The 26,502-nt window shown below is 38.8% G+C and overlaps 1 protein-coding gene across 1 annotated transcript in view; it reads right to left on the bottom strand.

Moving 5' to 3' along the window:
* Positions 1–26,502, bottom strand: part of LOC135253377 (parapinopsin-like) — a 74,687-nt gene that overhangs the window by 34,272 nt on the left and 13,913 nt on the right. The window contains exon 2 of the mRNA XM_064332582.1: positions 13,353–13,681. Coding sequence (XP_064188652.1) covers positions 13,353–13,681 — 329 coding nt within the window. The remainder of the gene's footprint in view (positions 1–13,352; positions 13,682–26,502) is intronic.

Raw genomic sequence — 26,502 nt, 5'->3', positions numbered from 1 at the left:
TGTCTTTTTCCACTTTACAAATAAAGTCAACCACCCTACATGAGGAGTCCCCTGCTCCCCCTACACACCTAAAATATTTTAAAAGAGACATTTTAAAACCGAAATTTGAGAGCTAGAGGATCACAGGATGACCTGATGTGTGAGGTTCAAAAGGATTTTTTTCTTTTGCTTGGTCCACCAGAGAGAGTTTTGATGAAATAGGTCAGTGCACCAGGGGTACCAACACTAAATTGATGAAACAGAATCAGATGAGCACATCTAGCCCTGTAGAGCCACATTTGAAAAAAAAAAACTCCCGTTTACAACATAAATTATGCTGGTTTTAGAGACCAGAAAATGCAGTAGGGCATCCCGCCCTTTCTCTCCTGCCCCCTAGTGGTAATGGCGGTGGCCCCCACAGAATGGGGATAAAGCCAAAATCCACAATTTGTTAATAATGGGCCCCATACATGCAGCAAATTCAAAAATAAGTGCTTGCAGCAGACTTGTTTCCCCCGAACAATGCCACCGTTCCTTATCTCAAGTTCTCTTATCTGCACTCAGGACAATAAAGGACAGTTAAACAAAAGGAGCCTCCAGTTTCCCCGAATGCTTATTGATATCCCTCATCATACAACTTATTTTTTAAATATTTTCTACAGTTAGTTGGTATTGTTTATTTTTTACAATAAAAATGTATACTCTACATGCTTTCAGTACAGCACCTCACCAAATATAATTCAGAAAAAGTTTTAAATGTCCATGTGAGGGGCGGGGCGGTTGTGATGCCGGCTGCAGGCGGAGAGATGGGGGAGTGGTTTAGTCGGCCAACAGTCGCAGCTGTGGGCAGTTACGTGATTAGTTCTAACCTTTATATGTGCTGCCTGCAGTGAGACTGGGGAGTTTTTCAGGACAGATGCACATGGTGACAAACAGCAACAGCATCAGCTACAACAACATTATCTACAGCAGTATCTACTGTGCCAGTGTTCTGTTGCGAACAAATAAACCATGTGCATCTTACAGCTCCGTGACTGTGTGGTTCTGTGGGACATATTACAGTCCATTTGTAATTTACTTACATTGCATTCATTTTCGGTATATCCAATACTTGAGTCCTTTTGGTTATTTTGTCCATGTAAATGCTTTTGTAATCCAAAATGCCTCCACTCAGCATTGGAATGTCTAAATTTTGTGTCTGAAATTCTATTTACGTGCATAAAAATGCTTGTTTTCTAGTGCTCATGAAAAATCTTTCAGCTCAATGGTAATAATGCATAATAAAATAACGGCTTTTTCTAGCCGATGTACAAAGAGTAGATTGATTGCTTATAGCTCAGAGGGGGATTTTGGCTATGTCAACACCATCACTGTAATGTTAGCAGTTGTTTGACTAGTTGCAGTCAGTTATTGGATTATAAAATACCATAATCGTCAACCTGAGGTGTCAATTTCACTCCTCCTTTGGGGAAGGGGACTGCCTTGTTACTGTATTTCTTTTGTTATCTCTAGCGGTTTTACTAATTGAGACGGGGTTTTCTGCATCCAAGTGCAAAAAGTCTAAGGTTTAAAACTGTATAGCACTAAATCTTGAATCAATGACCAATAAAATTTTATACAATGCTATTTTTAGACACTGGCATCTTATTTTATGGACCTTGGGCTATAAGGGGTTAAATATGAATATGCATAAATTGAGCAAAATATATTTGACAAACTTAATCTTTAAATCCAGCCTCTATTCAAATTTTGAAATTTAATAATTGTTGAGGGACCCATGTAGACCATGCATATCAAATGTTGTGCCACTACCACCCTAGGCACTACAGCACCACCTCAAAATGTACATTTTCAAATTATCAGAGATGTACCCTTACATTCAATACACACCAAAGTTCATATGGACAATATTTGAATTAGGTCTGCAAACCATGACAAAGTTCCCCCTAATCGACTACCCTTGGTGCATGACCCCTTACATCGATGCTTGGAGGTATATTTAAAAACTGTTCCTACTTCACACAACGGTGAGTGTATGTGTGTATTTCTATCTATATATTTGTGATATTGAAAGACTGTAAACATGGATATACAGTGGGCTCCAAAATTATTGGCACCCTTGATAAAAATGAAAAAAAAAAGTCTGCATTGAGTAAACAACACAGATAATAATCTATATGTTATGTTCAAACATATGGCAAAACTATATACTTTTATTTCAATACATTTACTTCCATGTTTCAATCTTTTATATTAAGCAATCTATTTTTTTTCTGAAAAACATAGGTGCCCTAATCATTGGCACCCCTAACAATTATTGTAAATAAAATCAAACAATTTGAAATTGACAATACAATTTGACTTAATTTAGTTAATCTCAGTCTAAAAGAACTATATTGTGTCATTCCATCACTTCCAATTTCACTAGAAAGTAAAAAAAAAATGAGGTAACAAGCATGCAAAATCCCTTTGTCAGTCATCAGCATGGGAAAAGCCAAATAACTGTCAATTCAGAAGATACCGATGGTAATTTACCGTCACAATTCTGGTAATGGGAACAACAAAATACATAAACGGTTAAACATACCATTTAGCACTGTAAGGGCAATAAATAAAAAGGTATAAAACATATGGAATGGTTGCAAATTTGCCAGGAAGAGGACGCAAGTGCATGTTGTCCCCATGGACGGCGAGGAAGATGGTGAGGGGGGCCATACATAACCCAAGGATCACAGTTTTGCAGAATTGCAGAGATTGGTTGCATCTTGAGGTCAGTCTAAAAAAGAACCGTAAAATGGCACCTCCATTCCAACAAACTCTTTGGAAGGGTGGCACAAAGACAGCCCTTACTGAGCACAATAAACAAAATCAAGAATCTGGAGTTTGCCAAACCTCATTGGAATTATGACTGGAAGAGAGTGTTATTGTCAGATGAGACCAAAATTGATTGTTTGGCCATACACACCATCAACATGTTTGGCGACAAAAGTGGAATGCATACAAGGAGAAGCACCTCATACCTACTGTTAAATATGGTGGTGGGTCATTGATGTTTTGGAGATGTTTTGCTGCCAGTGGTCCAGGGGCACTATTTAAGATCAATGGTGAAATTAATTCAACAATCTGGTTGTCTCTGCTAGGATGCTGAGACTTGGTTGTAGGCAGATTGTCCCGCAGGACAATGGGCCTCATTCACTAAATATGTGCGTAGAAATGTTCTTACTTTGTGCGCAGAAAACGTTTGCAGCAAAATTACCGCTGGATTCAAGACACTTTTGTTCTGACCCACGTGCTTATGTTGGTGAATCTGGATCATTCCTAATTGATAGGCGTGTGCCCGCAATTTTCTATTTCTCCATATAAGGATGGTCCTGTTAGAGGCTCAGAGCATGGCTGAGAGATAGAGAAGTGAAGAGAAAAGGTGAACCATGGCCCCTAATGGTAAAAAAAATAAATAATTTTTTTAATAATGTAGAGATAGAAGTGATTGATTCAAAAGTTGAAGCCAGAAAAGGCGTTATTTTTCGTAGCGTTTCCACTGGAGTGACTGGTGCGAGGAAAAATGAGGCTTGGGCTGCAATACCTGAGGCAGTGAATGCCGTGTGCTGAGGGATGCAGTAAAAAACAAATCAGCTCATCTTGAATGTTTTTTCCAGAATATTCAAAACAGCATATGCACACTTTACCGACCATACAAACAAATTACAACTGTGGTAAATGCTGATTCTTACTTCAGAAGAATACAGGTTTCCGTGAATAAATAGCCTAAACACAAATGGTTCGGGTAATTCCTCTGTAAATGCCAAATGAAATCTCAGCTGAGTAGAACAGATTTCGGAGTTACTTCAGGGGTTCTTCGTGTTATCATTCAGCCCACTAAGATTTTGGAAGACTCGCCTCAAGAATAATTTCCATTTTTCTGGAATCCTTCACTTGGTTGCGGAAGAGGGGCACTGCTGCATTTTCCACGTATTCTACAGTTTCCCCAACGATGTATCACCCCTTATCAGGCGAGCCGTTTGTATTGCTTGGGGAAAGTCCCACGTCTGATTTGCAGTGGTGTAGGGTATGTCTGTGCAGGGTCCAGAAATTGGTGAAGAGCGTGCTGGAAGAGTCCCCAGTCCCACGCGTTCTCTCATTACACTCACGTCTGAATGCAGTGACAGGGGAAATCTCGGCTAGGGTGCTGTTCTTTAGCACCAGGAAGGAAAGTGCAGTAATTCAATGGAGTGTCCGATAATTCGGTCGTTGTGCAATTTTGGGAATACTTGCATTCTACAATGCTCAATACTGGAATGCCGGTGTAAAGCTAGAGAGTGCTAATTCTTTCTTTTTTTTTGGGGGGGGGGATATAAGGAGTACTCTATTGTTGGCTATGAGTGGGAGCAAGACAAATTTTTACTATTAAACATGATGTAATTATTATTATTCTTATACAGTTAATTATTATTATTACAAGCAATACTTATGATAAGATTATTAATTAATTTTCTTATTAAGTACATTATTAGGTATTATTAGTAAATATTATAAATATTGAATATTTACCCATTTCTACTATTTGTCTAAGATGAATTTACAACTTTTAAATAATTTTTGAAGACTTGGGGCTTTCATGATTTTTGCTTACGCGTGGTCTGAGGTAGCTCTAAATTTGTTCGCACAATAAGAACAAAATCAAGTAAGAACATAGTGATGAATCCCACAATTGTGCCTAAAATGTGCGTACGCAGGGTTTAAGCACAGATTTGTGCGTACGCAATGTTAGTGAATGAGGCCCAATGACTCCAAACATACATCAAAATCTAAACAGAAATGGTTAAGTGAAATCAACATCTATGTTCTGCAATGGCCATCTCAGTCTCCAGACTTAAATCCCATCAAAAACCATAAGCACAAACCCAAGGATATCAATGATTCTGAAAAGTTCTGCATGGAGGAATGGTCAAAAATCCCTCCAAATGTCTCTAACCATACCACAAATTATAAGAAAATACTTATGGCTGTCATTTTTGCCAGTGGTGTTTGCACGACGTGTTAAACCAGGGGTGCCAATAACTGGAATGTTTTTTTGGGAAAATACATTTTTTATTTAAAAAAATGTAAGACTTTGGTTGATTCCAATGAATCATTAATAAAGCACACTACTTAACATGTGTTGGAAAATAAAGTGTATGTCAATAACTGTATTATATTTTAGTTTACAGAATTTTTTGTGCATATTTATCAAGGGTGCCAATAATTCTGGAGCCCACTGTATATAAATCTCTGTGGTACTGCACATATGTGTGCCTGTGTTGGCATTATGCATCAGTCATCACTCTATCTATCAATGCAGTAATAATATTGGTCCAGTTATGATTGCCTCCTCATAGATAATAACCCCTTATTTTAACAAATGGTGCGGTGCAGAGTTTGGTAATAATATAAGTAGAGGGTGTGGGTATTCATTACTGAGGTGCATTTTCCCCACACGTAAGAAATAATGCTTACGTAACCCCAACTAGAGCTATTTATGCAGTACACCATCTGTATGAATGGCAGAGACCATTGTGTCAACCTGACTGGGCTTTGCCTTGGAGTAAAACCAATATTCAAAGTCACCTTTTGGCTTAATTAAATGACTCCCCCTATGTACTGCAAACAGTGATAAATTCTCATTTATTGTCCTTCCAAAATCTATTATTTGCTAAAGTAATTTTTAAGAGCAAACCAATGACAGGAACAGAATCCTCAATTAAAACAATATTCAATGGTACAGTCCAAAGCTATCTTAAAAAGTAACTGATAACTGTTAATTAAATCTCATAAAACAGAAAACTGTCTTTAAAAATGTAAAACAAACAGACCATTCTGAGCGGCTTCTGAGTGGTTCAGTCCTTAACGCTAGATGACAGCAGGCTGGATTCTGTTGCTGTTATGGTTTCAGCCATGACTATGACTGGGAGCCACCAACAAAAGGTCCACAGCTAACTGGGCGGATTAAAGTTGGCCGGGTCTCCATACTGCTACATTATTTTATCTGTCCTCCCTGTCATACGGTATGGATGCAAGGTGGTGACAGTAGTGTCAAGATTATTTCTGTGATATTTGAATGGTAATAACGGAATAGCTATGGAATTAACTTTTAGAGTGTTTTCTTTATTTTGTATTTTTTGCCTGATTTTAATGCACCTGTGAATATCTTAATAAGCCTTTACTAATTTTTCAGCTGCAGTTTTTAGTTCCTAACTATTGAAAGTGACAGTAAAAACTCAAAGCTTAATTTAGAACAAGATACTGCATATAATATCATGAAGTGTTTCATAATTCACTCACACACTCATACCTATGGACAATTTAGTTTCTAATTAGATTACCTTCATGTCTTTGGACTGTGGGAGGAAACCGGAGTACCCGGAGGAAACCCATGCAGACACGGGGAGAACATGCAAATCCAGAAACGCCTAGGCCGGATTCAAACCCAGGACCTTCTTGCTGTGACAGTGCTACCCACTGCACCATCGTGCTGCCCTATTTCATAACAAAACATCATATTGTCAACAACAATGGGAGAAAATGCTGACACTGTGCAAATTGTGCTACAAAATATAATGTCAATAATGAAGAACTTTTCAAAGCAGAAGACCTGTGACCTCACCATTGATCACTCCAATGTCAAACAAATAACACTTCAATTCGGGTTGAATAGTGAATTACATTTAGGTATTGAACAGTTACTCTTATCAAGAGCAATTCACATAATGGTATAATGATCATTTGTCTTTCCTGCACTCTATTTCCATCAGTCCTTAACTTTTAGCACAGGATTCAGTCAGATGAACAAAGGGTTACTGGATTGTATTAAATAAATATTTGACCTCTAATTTCACTTGCTATACATGCAGTTGTTCCTTTTTCCCCCACACAGTTTAGCAAATGAATCTTAAGTACTGGATAAGTACTTGCATTTAGGGTCAAAGTTACAGTAAGGAGATATGGTGATTGAATCCAGCAAATGTGTGGATATACTGACAGAACCCTGCACACACAAACAATCAGATCAGATCTACTTCCACAGTCAGGGCATTCAGATAGGGGTGCTCCACATGGATTAAACTGAGACACCCATGAAAAGAGATCCACAAACACAAGCAACACAAGGTGAGAGTTTTTAACGCTGAGCTCTGCAGCTCGCAATATTAACAATGACATTTTTCACCTTCTTAATTGAGTGGCTACAGGGTGACCCCTTTTTCTGAGAGCTTTATAAATTTACATGTACCATGCTGCATCCTAATTATTTCCAAAGATAGATGAATATTATCGAATTTGCATTCCGCTGTTATTGCAATCTAGCACAAGAAAACATTACATTCATTCAGCAAGCAATCATAATTATATTCTGTAAGAATGATTTGTAACGGGTTACTGCTATGCAAGCAAAGCCAATTTCTTCGATAATTTTTTCAGAAGAATCAAATGGAACAAGCGGAGATATGGATGGGGAGAGGAGGTGGGGAGAGGGGGATTCAATGGCATCTTTGATTAAATTTAATGACTACAAATTTTATTTTACACTAATAGAAATCTTTCCTCCTCATCCAATTTCTGCAATAGGTTTCATGGAGGCTTTGAAAAAAAAAAATTAAAAATTAAGCATTACCAAATGAAAACTGTCATTGCATTGCGGTGATCACACAAAGGGGACCAGCTTAGTTCTCTCAAAAGTGGCATTTGCACACACTGTATCATGGAGACCACACATCACTCATCTCACAACTGTGGCATGGTTTGTTAAGATTTAGGACATATCTTGGAAGCATTGCCCTTAGACTAGTAACTTCCTTGCAAAAAGCCATTCATAGAATACCTTGTATTGTCTGAAATAATGAAACTTCAAGCACAGCTAAGAATCACAATTGTGTCTCTCTGTGTGTCTGTAACTGTCGCGCTTTATAAGATAAGATATACTTTATTGAACCCCGTGGGGTAATTTGTCCTCTGCATTTTGACCCATCCTAGTTACTTAGGAGCAGTGGGCAGCCACAGTGCAGCGCCCGAGGACCAACTCCAGTTCTGAGGCCAGTGCCTTGATCAAGGAGGAGTGCACCTAACATGCATTGAGTGTAGAGGCGAGTCTTCAAAATCTTAGCGGGCTGAATGATAACACGAAGAACCGCTGAAGTAACTCTGAAATCTGTTCTAATCAGCTGAGATTTAATTTGGCATTTACAGAGGAATTACCCGAAGCATTTGTGTTTAGGCTATTTATTCAAGGAAATCTGTATTCATCTGAAGTAAGAAGCAGCATTTACCACAGTTGTAATTTGTTCGTATGGTCGGTAAAGTAGTGGATATGCTGTTAAAGTGTGCATATGCTCCCTTGAGCAAGGTACTTAACCTCAATTTGTTCAGTGTATGTTCTGCTCTGTATATGTGTCTATATTTGAAAAAAAAAACACATAAACACATAAGCTGTCTGAATATGTAGAGTCTGCTAAATGTTGTAAGGTAAATACAATCAGTTTTGGAGAAACTACTCTGAAAATGTAGTTGTACAAACTACCAAATACTTCATACTTTTAAGTTACCCTAAAGAGAAATATAGCTTGCAACACTATCATTACTCAAAAAATGTAGTCCAAACTACTTTCAAAAAAAATATTTTAAAAATGATCATTATGTTTCCCAGACATGCGTGTGAGCAATGCCTCCTTTTTGCACATGGAGAGAACTACTATACAGCTCAGTGGGGAGAAGCAGCAATGTGTGGCACTTGGCAGTTGACCGTTGGAAGATAATAGTAGAGCAGAGTGCTTCTCATCAACCAAGATTAGATGGAAAGAGAAAGAGAGAGAGGACGTGATATTTTGTCAAAGGGGTTTCTGGATAAAAAATATTTTAGGGCCAAAAGTAATTTGTAGTTCCTGTACTTAATTGCACCTCAAAATGAAAAAAAAATGATTAACTACTACAATGACCACAAATTTGAATGCAATTGAAAAATCTCATTAAATGGCTAGTTTAACAACATGAACTTAAACTACTTCCCAAAACTGAATATAATAATGTGGGAGAACTGAGACACAAACAGTTTATACAAAAAATGTAGTCTCAGTTCACAGACAGGACACGTGTGATGAGCGAGAGAGCTGTATGAAACCAGGCCTTCAGATATTTATAATAATAAACTTTATTTATGAAGCACTTTCCAAATACAATAACAAAACAACAACCAAAAAGGGATATTATAAACAATAAAACAGACATATAAAAATATAACAGGGTAGTTAAAATCTTAAAATAAGACAGTGATCATACACTGTTGCCATGCCTTGCTATTCAGATGAACATGCGTGAGTGCAGGCACTTCTGTTTCTCTTAATTGAAAACGATTTCCACTCTCCGGCATTAATTTCACCTTTCAGGCTAATGTCAATTCTCCCTTTGTCTCTCCCATTGACCCCTGAACCAAGGTTATCTGGATTTACCCCCATCTCAATACATGTTGCCTGTCGGGTTCCTGACACCTTCCAGAATTTTGTTACTATCCACAATTCCTCCCAGGAGGCCAGAACATTTACCGCCCATGGCCATGACTGACATTGGGGTCAGTTCATCTTCTTAAGGGTATGTGTAACTGTTTCTATATGCATCAAAGTCTGACATGGAATCCAGGTTTGACCAATGGAATGACCATGTCTGCACTTCATGCATTCCTAGTGCAGGCAGACTGCCAGTCTTGAATGGTGAATGTAACCCTTCCACTCGAGTGATAAATTCTGCCATGAACGATGAACCACTCTAAATCTCCCTTCATGACTCTTAGTCACAGACAATACTGGCATGATAAAGGTATGAGGCCTTGAGGCTTTGGGGAGGCATGGACACTGAGTTACAAACTGCTCATAGGCTCATCCAGTAGAAATTTTCCCCCAATTCCATCCAAACAACATCAATACTCCATCTTCAGACAGTGGCCATCATGCAGTCTAACCTGGGCAATTGTATTGTATCTTTCTCCTGAAAGCAAAGCAAGAATGGTTGCTCTTTGAGCCATTTGGTGGGCATTGTGGTAGGGGAAATTTTAACAAACAGAAGCATGCCGTGGTTTGAACACAAGACAATGTTTTGCGCATGCGACATCAAAGTAAAGAAACTATGTTTCTTCCCATTAACTAGCAATTGCTTGTGGCAAAGTAACACCTTAATCCTATATATCTGTTTTTGCGTCAGTAGAGAGACTCTGTATATATGAGTAATGTTGTCTGAAAAAAAAACCCAACAGGGATGTGCTGTAATCTTAATTTTCTTGCGCTGTTTCTCTCCCCCAACTACTTATTTTCCATAGATAATGCAGAGAGCCTGCGGCTTGTCACAGTTTAAGGAAGAGTGGCAGTCAATATGCCTGAGAGGCGAATTGGCTGGTGGAGAGAGCACACGCACCTGGGCTGCATTGGCTAATCAGCCCAGGTCTCCAGAGTTCGGGGCCGAGACCAGGAGCTAACACCGAGAGCGTGATTATGATTTTCGTTTCGTTGTATTTTAAGCACGAAAGACAAGAAGAAAGTAATCCTCAGCTGGGGTGCTGGAGGAGCTGGACCTGGCCGGGAAGGCGGGGCAGCTACGGGAGGTGCACGGGAAAGTGGTCGCACCGTTTTACTTTCTTTTGCCTTTGTTATTTTAGCTTGTTATTTTAGCTAATCGTTTTTTAAATTTTTTTTGAGGGGGAAGCGTGAAGTGATCCGTTTATTTGATTTTGTGTTTGTGTGTGTGCGCTCTCTCTCTCCATGCGACAGAAATGGTGTTCCCTGGTACTGTCGCATCTCCTTGCCCAGTGTGTCACGCTTGGCGTGTGACAGTTGGTGCCGAAACCGGAGGGAGCGGTCTTGGTGTAAGCCGAATTAGCCTTCGGCTGCATTCTCGCGTGGAAGGTGTGTGGCAGTTTGGTCCGCTGGAGAGGTGGATTGGACTCGGCTGTGCTGGCTGGTGGAGAGAGCACACACACCTGGGTTGCGTTAGCTAATCAGCCCAGGTGCTTAAAGGTGTGCTGCTCTCCACAGTTCGAGCCCGAGACCGGAAGCTAACACCGAGAGAGCAATTATGATTTTTGTTTGGTTTTATTTTAAGCACGAAAATCATAATTGCACTCTCGGTGTTCTTGGCCCCGAACTGTAGAGAGCAGCACACCTTTAAGCACCTGGGCTGATTAGCCAATGCAGCCCAGGTGCGTGTGCTCTCTCCACCAGCCGGCACAACTGAAACCAATCCGCCTCTCAGGTGGACTGACTGCCACAGGGAGATACATTGATCTTCTTTCTTCTGCTTAGATTCAGAATGAACAGTAAACATTTTGTCAACTCAGAAAATGTGATGCCAGCTGTCAGTGGCTCTATCTAATTATTTAGGTTCATCCAGCCTGGGGGATAACATTAGAAGCAATATTTGTCTAGGGAGGTAAAGCAGTGTATTCCCTTATGTGAAGGGAGTAGGGGGTAATCCCTAATACAGGAACCCACAAAATCCATCAATAATTTTGTTGTTTTGGCATAGGTCTGACAGCAGTGTCACTGGAATCTCTTATTCGTAGCTATTCCACTAATAATTATGAGACCAAAGTCACAACCGGAGTCCCACCAATTTGTAAGTACCGACTAAAATGAGTGTCTCCCAAAGGAACAACAGCAATAATAATAATAATAATAATAATAATAATAATAATAATAAATATAGCTGCAAGCAGCGTTAGACCGAGTCCAAGCATATACGGCCAATTATATGCCACTTAAGTTGCCAGTCAGTGCTAAAATCACGCAGTGGCCAATGGGAGGTACCTGATACTACTGCACCAAGTTTCAAAGATATAGGTTTCCGATGAAGAAGTTGATCAATGCTGCAAATGTTTCATCTCTAAAAGACAACATTGATTTTTTATGAATTTATTATTTTTTTAAATAGTGTGCTCGAAGGGTGAGCCACAGAGCACTGAGTAAAATTTAACAGGTGGGATATCTTCCAGAAAAAGATTTTTTTTTTCCATTCAGTTATTCTTTTGGTAGTAAGGGTACATCTGTAATAACTATTTGCAATTCTGAAGTGGTGCTGTAGTGGTAGCAGCATGAAATTTGATGCACATGACCTACATGGGTCCCTCTTTAATTCGTAAATTCAAAAATTTTTAATTGAAGCTTGATTTAAAAGGTGGTGTGGTTAAACATCTTTTCCACAATGTATAGATATTCATATTTAATTTTCTGTACAAATCTTTGACTGAAGGGGGCATGCAGTAGCGAAGCTGTCTAAGAGATCCATTCAAAATTTAATCCCCAGAAGTATTACAATCAACCTAAATTTGGGGCCATACACATAATTTGGCAGTGGTCAGCCATTTTTGGTTAAATTTAAGTTGTTGTCCTGTGACATCTTTGGACATATAAAGATTTCCTTCACAATTTAACACAGGGGCAAGCTGTTGATCATGCATGCCAAAACTGGTGAGAAAACATTTTTAGGAGAATGTTACGACTCGGTTTAGCTAGGGTCAGACCGTAACGGTGGAAATAGAAACCGAGCAAGATGATAATTGGCTTGTTGCCATTTATTTAGTCCTAGAACTAAAAATAACATTTGACAGTATCTCACTTCTTCATTCTATCACATCACAAAACATGATGTAGGTGATCATTCTGGATGGTGAGGAGGTCAGCAGGGAGGTAGGACAAAAAGAGTAAGCGCTTTGATCTGCTAGGCCTTATGTCATTACAGGCATTTGGCAGACGCTCTTATCCAGAGCGACGTACAACAAAGTGTATAACCATAACCATAATAAGGCAATGTCTCGCCTTAATTTCAATAAAATTATATTTTTGTACCACTGTGAATCATAAAATCGAATAAATAAATACACCATCATAAAATAAATACACTCATTTTTCATAATACCTGGCACTTACCCTTTAAGGCAGTCAGTCTATTTGAACTGTTTTACCAGAAAAATCATTGTTGTTCAGCCAAAATTTCAGGTAGCAACCTATATCTGGGATGTAAGAGTACCCTTAGTGCTTGGCTCCTAGTAATAATTGGACCCCTATTATTGCAAAAACAATAGGGGTCCTTGGTCCCCTGAAATATAGAGCTTACTATGCTAGAAATGAAACACAAGCTTACTCATACTCAATTGCTGAGTGTGAGTGAGTGTTGAAAAACTCCGTTAAACAGTACACCATTTAATAATGCCTTCTGCTTTCCTTTTTTGTGAAATTTTAAATACATTTTTTCCTGCAAGCCTAGATTTTAGGAGTAATGGAACTGTTACCTCTGAGATATCATACTTTCCAAAAAAATTGAAAACACTATAGAATGCATTAATTATGTCACAGGTTCAAGCTTACCTGTTTGATGCCATGCAGAAGCTTTCCATAGCTTAAGATGATGACCAAGAAGGGGAGGATGAGACAGAAGGTGAAGAGGCACAGTATGTAAGAGATGTTGCTGGAAGTTTTGGAGGCCCAGTCCACAGAGCAGGTTGTCCCAGGACCCTCGGGGCCATACCTGCTCCAACCGAAAAGCGGGGGTACCGTCCAGGCTATGGAGTAGCCCCAAGAGAGTGCGATCCCTATGCCCACATTTCTGTAGTTGGTGGCATCTGCCTGGGCAGGGCTAGTCATGGTGCAGTAGCGCTCGTATGACAGTACAGCCAGGGAGATGAGAGACACGATGCCTGTACGGAAAAAATGATGATAGTTAACCACAGGCCTCTTTTGGACGTACCTCACAATTTCTGTCTCTCAAACTTTTCACCTCAAAGCCCCTTAAAGTGACCACCATCAGGCTTAGGACCCCCATACATTCAATTACATTAATTTAGCAATTACATAAACTTATCAGGAACGATTTACAATGTAGGAGAAAGTTCACCTGTTTAATATGAACATTAGTGCCAGACCTGCAAACCAGCAAGGAAATAGGAAACATCAATAAACCAAAATAGGGCCCTATATGACAAATCCACAAGGCATTTTATTTGTTTTTATTACAGATTTTTAGAGTTTTTAATTGGGCCCAGCAATTTAATCAATTGTGCAACTTGGGCAGGTAACCTATCCATCGGCATTCACTCACACACTCATATTTACAAGCAATCTGAAGTCTCTGATTGGCCTGGCCTGCATGTCTTTGGGCTGAGGGGGGGTGGGATGGTGGTGTTTGGCTTCTCCATGGGGGGGGGGCTGGCCAGGGTTCAAGCCGGGGCCTTCTTACTTTAGATGATGATAATGGTAACCACTGCACCACCATGCTGCCCCCCAGCCACATACTTTGTTTGGTATTTACTTTCTCACAGAACCACTGCGGGTGCCTTAGGTTAAAAAACAAACAATACTAGCAGCTGACAAATATCTTCCATAGCTCAAACAGACTTTGTACACTTGGCCTTAATTACATCCTTAATTATATCTGTGTGTGTTTAAAGATTATTAAGCTAAAGACACAAGCAGTAACTAAATTCATTGCCTGATCCTCCAAATATTTTTCTCAGTACATATATAATTGAGGCCTCACCTCAGTGCTCACATTTCAACAGCCAGTACAGAACGCTTATTTTGGCAGCGTAAGCTTAGCACACAAAAAGTCTGACAAGCTATTTCACAGACTCAAGCTAAAGGTAATTTAGAGAGGGTGGGCAAATACCACAGCTGTGAGAGCCAGCTCCTCACACATCCAGGTATCCTCAGTTATGAACTACACACCTCATGTTTTGAAAGCAGGGAATTCTGTGGATATTAAATTCAGTTCTGGCTGTCCCAGTTGCGGCTTGCTACAGTCAAGAGTTTGATGGAGACGTGATGAAACAGCCCACTGAGGTTTTTGTTTTGGAAGGGAGAAATTTCACATCTCCTTACAGCACACCAGCATTTCCAGTTTGAACATACATGTTCTTTTTTTTGACTGTCCAAGTCCAAATCTCATGATACATTTTGGATTTGGAATGAGGTTGGAATAACAGCAATGGCACATTGAGAACAAATATATCTCTGTATGTATCATACTGTAACAGCATTTTTCTAAAAGTAACACCAATATTCTCGAGACTGCAAAGTGATTGCAATGTAATGCAAAAAAATAGAACAGAAACCATGAGCCCTCTGCGATCCCACAATGGGAAATTTCAAGCTCCTGAGTGCTGTACTCAGATGAGGATTTGTTGATCAAATTCCTAGTTGCATTTTAGATCAGTGGATCTCAAACTTGGCTTTGGGTGTGTGTATGTGTATGCTGGTTTTTATTCAAACATCACTTGCAATCCCAGAATTTTAACAAGCTTTTTCTTAATTCTCTTAATGTTTTTTTTTTTAATGTTTTGAGGGATTATTTAGCCTCTTAAACCACGTTATGTCAGAAATACAGTTGCTATGCAAACCACAAAGTACTACAAAAGTCCCATTTTAAAATATAGTTTGAAATGTTTGTGTTTATTGTGCTAAATTTTAAACCATTACACAGAAAGTGGTAAAAACTAAAAAATAAAAACTTTAAAATTGATCAAGTAAATGGTAAAAAAGTGTGGCCACCTGCTATTTTGTAGATTAAAAATTCAAAGACAAATCAAACGATAATGAATCAAAGCTGCATTGTGTTAATAAGAGTAAGAAAAAAAGTATAAAAGAGCTTCAACACATTAAACAACCTTAATAGAGTAAGAGATTGGCTATATAAAAACCAGCATACACTGTGGGCCCCAGGGCCAAGTTTGAAAACCAATGTTCTAGTTGAACAAAAAGTAAAGATGTTTTTTTCATATCATCAGTGTTTATGAAGCTCAGCCAAAGAAGCATGCACATAACAAGATAATTCAGTGAAATTATCAATTTTTTGATGAAAGCCTGCATGAATGTAGAACGTCAAAACGTTGATTTCTTTTTCCAGTTTCAGAACAGTACTTTGGGGAAACATGGGGGCTTTAATCGTGCACATACTTGATCTTGTGAGCTACAGAATATTCAAAAATCAAATAACAGAAATGTATAGTAATCCAGATTTGATTGACACTTTCAATCTTGCCAAAAACATTAATATATTAATACTTTTCAAAAACATTCCTTAATGTGTTAAAAACAGGCAATCAATAGTTTCATGTCTGTAAAATATTCATCATGTTTATTATTAATAATTTCTCACATGGTACAGATCAATATTTGTTTTTCATTAGCAACTAACTCATAAGGATTAGAGATATCCCAGGGGACAGTTGGACAGAGTCGAGGGTGGGGAGGTGGTTGGCACTTACACCATGGCAGCCCACCACACCTCAATGCTCAATGGCACCAAACCCCTCTGCTGGCCACAAGGTCAATGATCAGTGAATCTCATCAATGGTAGTGATGAGGCTTCAGGAATCAACATTTGGTTAGATTGAGATCAATGCTTTGTGAAACATACACCACTTCACTTCTCCCCCTTCTCCATGGCCTGTTCTTTGAACTGTTTGATCTAGCCAGACTCGATTCAGTACCACAAGGGCAGGGATGTGGCAGACACAACAGCTAAGAGGTATCTCCCTCTGTCTGAATGGCTCCACTGCACATGCTGTCTCTATTATCACATCACTTTTTAAAATAAATTAATAAATGAAGGCATGACTGAAAGCATGTCAACACATGAAATATTTAAAACTTCTTGGGAAAATAACTACCCAAAAGCCTCCTCAGATAGATACATGATTCCTATACCCTTCATAAGAAAAAGGAAACCCAAGAGAGAAGCCTGAATCTGCTGTGAGAATAAGTTATTCTGTCTTCATGAGAAAGATAATTTTGCGTGTCCTGTGTTTTATAGCAGGACTGCTATTTTATTTGCTTCAAATGCCCATATGGAAATCTGAAAGAAGAAAGGTGTAAATGATCGTGCAGACCGGGAACCAATTGACCCAGACTAAAATAAAGGGAAGCCTACACCAGCATAACCTCAGAGGGTTGATCGCAAGATGCAAATCACTGGTAAACTTCAAGAACAGAATGGCCAGGCTCGAGTTTGCATTAAATAACTGTAAAGTTCACAAAAAAAATCTTATGGACAGATGAGATGAGTATTAACCTTTACCAAAGTGGTGGAAAGAAAAATGTGGAGAAAGAAAGTAACTGCTCATGATCCAAAGCACCCCCTCATCTTTGAAAAATGGTGGAGATAGTTTCATGGCTCGGGAATGTACAGTATGGCTGCCACTGAAATTGGTTCACTTGTATCTATTGACTGCTGATGACAGCAGCAGGATGAATTCTGAAGTGCACAGAAACATCTCATCTGCTCAGATCAAACCAAATGCCTTGAAACTCACTGGACAGCAGTTCACCTTGCAGCAGGACACACTGAACCCCAAACACACTGCTAAAGCAAATAAATAATTCTTCAGGGCCAATGTTCTTGGCAGGCTAAAACAATCAACCAATCTGAATCCAACTGAACATGTGTTTCACTTGCTGAAGATGGCTGCAGTACAGACCTGGCAGAGCATCGCCAGGGAAGACACCCAGCATCCAGTGAAATATGAGTTTTCAGGCAGTCATCAAATGCAAAAGATTGTTAACTTGTCCAATTACTTTGGTCCCCTAAAACTATATATAAAAAGCTTCTACACAGATTACCTTGTGGATGTCAATACCCTTATATTAAAGCTCACAGTCAGCACTGCTAGAATACAAGCCAAAAGAACAAAGATTGTGTCACTACCCAAATACGTATGAACTCCTCTGTCTGTTGTTTACAAGTCATTCATGAATTTGTGTTTTATTATAAAGCATACCATGTCATTTTTAATGTAATAAGGTTTGTTCTACATTTTTTCTGTTACAAAGTTTTTGACCTTACTGGCTAATAAAAAAAGTTAATTTACAGCCCTGGTGCAAGGGCACAGCCGTGATAGATTTCACAAGCAGCTGTCATCCCCTGTTGCCGTTTCTGACCCTGTGACATTAACATTGACATTAATCAGCGTTTGAGAACTGGATAGATCAGGAAGTGGTATCTGGTTTCTTGTGAATACAATACATTCTGAAATACATGCCATATTCCAAAACACACAGGGTGCTATTTTCTGGAATCAATATTGCACGGTGCAAGGGCGCAGTCAATGGCACGGAGCATGGGTGCACTGAGCGTGGCTAGTGAATGTTTGTATTTTTATGACCAGAGACAAGGAGCATACAGCTGAAATCATGGGGTGTACCTGGAAAATGGGCTGGATTATACCAAATATATATCAGTGGGTGTGGTGTCGCTGGATTTAATTAACAGCCAATCTAATGACCTCTTTTGATTCCCTTTAAGAGCCAAGCACATTGCGCAGGGTGTACTGCCAATTTCCATAGTCTACGACTGTAATAGAAAACAAGGATAAGGACACACTAATCAGATATTTATCTTCTTTTGTGGGGGAGTTGGGCTGTCATGTTTTTCAAAAATTGAGTTTTGAAGGAATCCCAAAAATTAGAGAAATTTGTTTGAATTTGTTCAAATTTTCTTCTGTCAGATTTAATAAAACATTAAGAAAACATTGCCTTAACATTTATTATGGACCAGTTTTAATTTCCCATTAAACCTGTAACTAAATTGATATGCTATAACTAATAAATAATGACAGAAGATTTATTAAACAAAATAAAACCAGGAAAGACCATACAATTAAAGTGATTCACAGAAGTAAAATGACTCGGTGTTGCTCAAATGAAAGAAAGAAAAATTTCTTTGATTGGATGAGTTGTGGTTTCGTCATGTGTTAAATACACTTATTTCAGTCATTTGTCTCCAGGATCCAAATCAGCATAGTTTTGACATGACTACATAGACAAAATATGTGTATTTAAAACATTATGAAACCACAACACATCCAATCCTGCGTACGTTTTTGGCAACAACAAAAAAACATGACCTGCCTAATTGGATGCTGGTTTAAACATCCATGCACTGTATGCTCTTTTGATTGCTCATTTACATTGTACACAAACTGTTTGTAATCACCTCAAACTTAGTCTGACCTATTGCAGAAATTTCACAGCTTTTGATTGCATTTGTAAAAAATGAAAATTGTTACAATTCTGCCGCTTCTTCCCTATTCAAAATATTTTCTTGACAACAAGTGGTAATAACATTCTGTGGCCATCCTTAATCTGAAATGAAGTGTACAAGCCAAACTTTCTCTTGCTCAAAACTTTTTCAAGCTGATTATAAAATTTCCACCAGTTAGATACATTAAACTGCTCAGTTATGTTGGCATGAACAAATATATATAGGAATTTGTAATGATTATTACTTCTATAACACAAATGTTAATTATTTCTATATTTTCATTTTATGTTGATATTACATTTATTATATGCTACATTTATTACACCAAAAAGAAAGAATGTTGCAAAATATTGCATTAATCATCAAACTGTTTATAAATGCAGTCTATCCATAATCCATAATTTGTGCCAGTACTGTAGCTATTACTTTAACTACACCCAATTAAAACAAAAAGATTGTTTAAATTGTGTTTATTGTTATTAATTTCATTACAAATGGGTATACGAAAAAGAACAAAATACTATACATCAGGACAACAATGCAGTATAAAAACAGCCATTAAAAATAGAAACAAGTACAGAAATTAAAATGATAAAAATGAAAAAAGACAATGAACAATAAATGTAAAGTATGTATTTCTCCTGCTTTTGGGATTTATATCAAAGTCAAATTAGACAGCATATAATCCATGAAAGCTGGCAGGTGGCCAGAGTTAAAATTACACCAGATTGACCAGAAAATTGCAATGAGTTGCACAAAAATTGTAGTCTGCTTCTCGATATTGAATTACACATCCCAGCAGTGACTCTCCTCTCACTTCGGCACACAGTGATTCAAGGAAATTACCAAATGGATCAGGCTTGTCAAAATCCATGATGAAAAAAAGATTTAACCAGTGCGACAGCTCGCAAGATGCAATGTGGCAGCTAGAATATACTAGAATCTATAAGGTTACGTAATGTTTTCTGCAGTTATGAAGGGTCATGACAGCATGCTGCAAGCTAAAGTGATAATGAAACTAAGTTTGCGTTCAGGTGAATATGGTCCTATTACTGGTATTTCGTGTATTGACATGTTCAGCTAAAACTGAATCCTAATCCTACCAGTGCTGAAGCCTGATGCTTTGCAGAGCCAAACAAGAACAAATTATGAGCTAAGGTGCTCCTATATTTGCAGTTCTACTTCACACAAGGTATTATGTGCTGAGGAATGAAGCTCTAGTCTGTTGTTACTCAAATTCAGTTGTTTCCTTCATGGTTTTCTAAACAAGTTTAATCTGGTGGAACAAGCAAAAAAATGTTTTAGTGCATCAGCAGTCTCGTGGACCAGTATTAGAACTTATGATGCTTATGATATGTTTTCCAGGTAGCCTGATATCCTGTGATGGGTACTGCAAAAGTGGTATCAAAGTAGGGATATCGGTGCATCAGCAATAAACGTGGCTTCCTTACCCATGAAGTGGGTTCCATACTGACACCTCACAAAGTTGAAGCAACTGTGAGATAACATGAAGTAGACGGCATACTATATTACTAATTTAAACCAGCCATCAGAGCAGCAGCAGAAATGTAAGCCAGACAATTTCTGCAGGACACTGATAACACTTCAGCTACCAAAGACCAGGTTCCTTGTCTAAAATGTTTGTAATGGCATGAGAGAGGTGGTGTTTTAGAACCATAGCACATATGTCACATAAAGTGATGATTTTTTTCTTTAAGCCTTCATGTGATAGTAAATTAGGAAAAAAAGGTTTTCTTGTTTAATTCAAGACATAAACCAGGAAGCATCACTGTGATCAATATACAGTATTAATATGCAGTAATATACTGTATTGGTTGGATTTATGAAAATGCCTTCTTTTAAACAAATTTTGTAATAAATCAAGTTTACAACATTCTCTTAGTGCCAGTTTGGTTTCAAATAAGGAGCACTAAAACTGGAAGCACATTTTCTTAAATTATTTAGAGCAACTAGCCTAATTTACAAATGACTACCAATTATTTCTAGCAGAACCATTTTGCGCCAAACTGCGTATCTTGAAAAAAAAGAAGTAGAAAACCACTGTATTATTTACCATTGTATTATGGGGATAAAGTGTTTGTACTGGCAAAATAGCCCTTAGTGTTTTGCTCTCTGGACATGTATTGGTTCATATCAGGAGACTGACAGTACATAGTAGTTGCCACCACAATGCAGATGTATCACACTGTCAGAAACACATTTAAGAAATTGCTACCCACTGCCACTGCCTGGTTAATCTTTAGAGGTATAACAAGGGAAAATTGGTGGTTATACTAAGGCATACTTCCAGATGTATACACAAATAAAAAATCAACAATTGTCAGTAGAATTCTGAAGTTAACACCGAAAGAAAAAAAATTCACCTTGTTCTGTCCAAGCCAAGATTCTACAAATTTAAAACTTTTCATCAAATTGATGCTGAGATCCTGCTGAAAACAGATAATTTTGCAGATGAAAGCAGTAACCTGCACATTGGTTCCCATTCCTACCAATTTTTAATGACGTTCTTTTTTTAGCACCTTTTCAGGTGATGTACTCCAAACTGTAATCAGTTTAGTCTCCACAGGGAGCCCTAAAACTCTCCTGCCAGCCTTAAAACAGAAATTGTCAAACCTTTACTGAAAATATAACCTAGCTTAACTTTTTAAGTACTTTTTGGCTGGACCGCAACAGCGGGGCCAGCCCTATAAACGCGAATGACTGTGACTGAGTCACTGAGTGATGCAGTTACACCATTGGTGGCCGAGTTATGGCGTTACACCAATACACGGTCCGGCCATATACTAGGTTTTGACCTGGTCTTGTTGATCAATTTCTAACCCCCGCTGTCACGATAGCATAATTGAAAAGGTGGTCTTTCTTCAACTCAGCCAATATCTGTCAGCCAACAACCTCCTTGAAAAGTTTCAGTCAGGACTTCAGTCCCATCATAGTTGTGACACTGCCTTGGTTAATGTGGTAAATGATATTCAGCTAAGATCATTTTCGATACAGTGGATCACACAACATTACTATTGCTTAAAAACAGAATAGGAATAGGAGAAAGTCTAAATATCCTTCAATCCTACCTTAAAAAAACAAAAATGTTTGCTATTCTTTTGTTACGTTCCATGTAACAAAAAGCAAGTATTACAGTGGACTGCCACTTAGCACAACTCTTGGTCCCTTATTGTTTTCAGAGTATGAGGCTCCCTCTGGGTGATGATTTTGTGTCTCCATGGCTATATGATATTCTGAGTAACTGCTAAGTCATGGGATAGCTAGTTCAACCAATATATATATATATATATATATATATATATATATATATATATATATAAAGCTGGATGACACTAAATTTTACATGGATCCAATCTACAATATAACCTGCTGAACATGTCTGAGGTTAAAACTCTAGAGATAGCTAATCTCAGCCTCAGTATATATAGTTTCACATATTAAAACATCACTAGTTTATTTTTATCAACTCAGAAATATAGCAAAAGTAAGGTCATTCATATTCATGTCTGATGTTGGGACAATTACCCAAGCTTTATACCATCTAGACTATGCTACTGCAATACTTTGTTCTGTCCTCCAAAATTATGGAATTATGGAAAATGCAGCTAAATTGACAATGAGGGAATACATTATTCCAATACTTGTATGGTAGCTTTGATGGTGATGTTTAAATGTAAAAACAGGATGCACCTAAGTATAACAGACAGTCTTGTACAACCCAGAAATAATACTGGTCAGCTATGCCTGCACTCCTATGCGCCCCTTGTTTTAAAATCAGAGTTCACTTTTGGGAACTTCTGACATTATGTTAGATTTACTGCATGTTTTTGTTAGACCCAGACAGTTTTTGTGTGCAATGAAATATATGTAGATACCAAAAGAAGTTTCTCATGACCTACCAGCTACACATGGTATAGGGACATCAGTGATTGTGGTTTACAAAACGAAAATACACTTCAGGTAACTCCAAAATAGCATACGGTGAACCCTATAAATTGATGACAACATCAGGTATCTCAGGTAAATTAGCTGAAATGAGTAAAGGAGTAAGAGCTCTAGTAAGAGCATTATAGAAATCTAAAGATGAAATATACCAGTATGAGTAATATGAGTAGTTATTCACCTTTTAAAGGGCCATTCCCTCCAGGACAGATAATGATAACAAAATGTAATCATTTTAATTAATCTTAATGGCAGTGTTTATACTACAGAAATAATTATAAAATTGAATGTCCACATCAAATGTTATTACCATAACTTTTTATGTTTCGCCAACAAAAATATATTAATTCATCAAAAGGCCATATCAAAATCAGGGTCCAACAGTTATTTCATACTTGCCCAGTCAGGTAAGTTAGAAAGAAATTGACTTGCCCAAACTAAATACTATACTATACTTGCCAAGGTATGGCGAAATTTACCTGTGACAAGAATCCGCATTAAAACCACAAAGTCTAGTTATTTATCAGGTATCATCAGGCATTGAAACAACAATGTTACAAATCAAAATAACCATTAGATGATCATTCATCTTATATGAAGCATTAGATTTTAGGATATAATCTCCTACAAACAATGATAAACCTTTTTAGGTAACAGATAGTGACAGATAGCTAGCTAATTGGGCTTATGTGCAGCAATCTCAATGACCTAGACAGAGTGTTCATATGACTTCACTGTCACTACATTCATCTCATAACCTTTATTCCTTCTTAATTGCACCACAACGACAATCACTTCTGTGCTAGCTTACTAATGCCAAATGGACTGCCGGGGATAGGAATATCCCATGTCACATGACTGGAGTACCCAGACAACTGTTTATGAAATTTATGATTCTGTCAGCTTCCTTCACACATTAGTTATCAGTGTACAGGCTTCATTACTAGCTGTAAGTCTCCCCCACTGGCCTAGCTTGGTGCATGTGTGAGTCCTTCAAGAAGATCAAGATGAAGGCCCCATCCTTTCCTCCTGTTTAAGCTGTATACATTGTCCCTGAACAAGTGTTTACGTTACTGAGCCGTATGTCTCCCCTACCTATCTTGTTCAATGTGTGTTGTGTGTTGGGCAGCTCTGGGAGGATTATATAGACATTGACGCACCAGACTTACTGGCTGTTTGCACAGACTGATCGCTGCACCACTCCATGATGCTTTTGGAATCGTCCATTAATAACCCATGTACAACACTCATGCCCATGCATCAGAACCTTATCTGCTGAAATAACTGAATTTTCTACCCTGCACCTTTCAAAATTGTGCATTTAGAAAAACTAAGAAATAAGGAATAACACTGTGCACTGTGGCTTTGCTTAGGTGGCTTTTCCACTCATTATAGTAAGCTTGATACAGCACGTGTGACTGGCCATGAAGAATTTTGTTATACGAGCGGTTCTATCTGCATTACCTTTGAAATATTGTGAACTGCATTTATGCACATGCTGTCAAACAAAGCAGCCTCCAGTGTATAAACACCTTCTTTTCATGTCTTGTCTTGGACCCCAAAATGCAAGGAATGCATTTACATCTTTGCATATGTGACGGCCCCGGCCGTCTGTTCTTCCTAGGCTGTTTGTCTCTGTTTTCTGTTGTAGGTTCTGGGCCCGCCAAATTTGCTTGCATAGCTTCCTGTTTACTGTGGGGCTCCGCCTGCCCTTGATTAGTGACCGTCTGCACCCGTGAGGAAGAGCATAAAAGCCAGGCTTCCTCAGTGACCTGGACAGACGGACCCCTGGCACCCTCTGGCTTAATTGTTTTGTTTTTCTTTTGTTCTTGCACCATTCTTATCATTTACTTAAATTAAAATGTTGATTTAACTAAGGCTTACCGTGTGGACCTCCCTTAATTGTTGTGGTCTGAATGAGCTTGTTATGAAATAGGGGCTTGTCCAATTTAGCATCCGGGTTTCTGAAATTAAAGCAATTTGTTTGTGTTGAGAAACCCTAGATGTTGGTAGTGTAGATGGTATGTTTGTTGGTGCAAAAAAGAAAAAAGGTTTGGGAGGCCTATGGTAGCTGATTGTAGTTGATTGTTTTGTTTTGGGTTGATGCTGGTTTTCTTTGTTTCCTACAGGTTAAGGAGTGGAGCATGTAGACCTTGGGTTTCTTTGTGTGCCATCAAAGTTCTGTTTCCTGAGGTGAACTGTATGCAATTGCAGGACGGTGGTATGTGTTCATACAGCGTGTGGCTGTGGGAGAGAGTTGTGACTGGATAGTCCTCATTGTGGCTGGAGCATTCATTTGTTATCCCAGTTTAGGCTGTATCAGCAATTCCTCATCAGGAGGGATTGTTGAGGCTGCTTTGTTATTACTGTATGTTGTCCACGTGGTTAGCAGCAGTTGTCTCGGGGGCACCATCCGTAGCATTGGCTGGGGCAGTTAGCCTTCCCCAATGCAAGCAGGTTCTAGGTGCGCAAGTATCCACCACTAGTACGTATACGAAGACTAGGGTTGAGCTAGTTAAATTTGGGCTAGGCAGTTTAGGGGGGAGGCTCCTTTCTTAATCAATCCTCTTTATGGTTGTGCACTGAGTTGCATTGTTTTGGTCTCAAGTTGCGCTCTGTTTGGAGTGTGGGCGTGTGGGTGTCAGGCTACTTTTGTTACTGTGAAAAACCTGCTATGTTGCTCTCCTTGTGCTTGCAAAATTTGAGATGCCCTTTAAAATTCAGGTGGATGACAGTGGAGTTGGTGCCAGAGCTGTACTGGTGCAAGAAAGGGAAGGGGGTATTGATCACCCGGTCTGTTTCTTCTCGTGGAAAAGTTGTGGAAGTTTTAAAAAAGGAGGCACTGGCATTGATCTGGTCCTTACAGTTCTTTGAGGGATATGTGGGTTCAGGGTCAACGCCAGTCACAATGTTCACTGACCATAACCTCCTGACTTTCCTATCCAGCATGCAGAACAGCAACCAACGACTGATGCACTGGTTATTGTTCCTGCAATCGTACACACTGAACATTTGTCATATCAGAGGTCGGGAGAATGTAATGGCAGATGCTTTGTTTCGGGCCTTGGTTTGATGCTTACGAAGACCCTAGTGGGTCTCCGTTTTATGGGGGGGGGGGGGGGCGGTGTGACGGCCCGGGCCGTCTGTTCTTCCCAGGCTGTTTGTCTCTGTTTTCTGTTGTAGGTGCTGGGCCCGCCAATTTGCTTGCCTGGCTTTACCGTCTGCACCTGTGAGGAAGAGCAAAAAAGCCAGGCTTCCTCAGTGACCTGGACAGACGGACCCCTGGCACCCTCTGGCTTGTTTGTTTTGTTTTTCCTTTGTTCTTGCACCATTCTTATCATTTACTGAATTAAAATGTTGATTTAACTAAGGTTTACCGTGTGGACCTCCCTTAATTGTTGTAGACTGAATGAGCTGGTCATAACACATTTCAGCTGATACTTCTGCCAACTTCCAACAGCCTTCACCGGAGAAACGCTTTAAGCGCACTTCTTATCCCTGTCAGCCGATTCAATCTCA

This window comes from Anguilla rostrata, chromosome 4 (genome assembly GCF_018555375.3).
Source record: "Anguilla rostrata isolate EN2019 chromosome 4, ASM1855537v3, whole genome shotgun sequence".
Lineage (NCBI taxonomy): Eukaryota > Metazoa > Chordata > Actinopteri > Anguilliformes > Anguillidae > Anguilla > Anguilla rostrata.
Note: the sequence above shows the minus strand (reverse complement) of the source record. Positions and strands in the feature narration are given on the sequence as shown.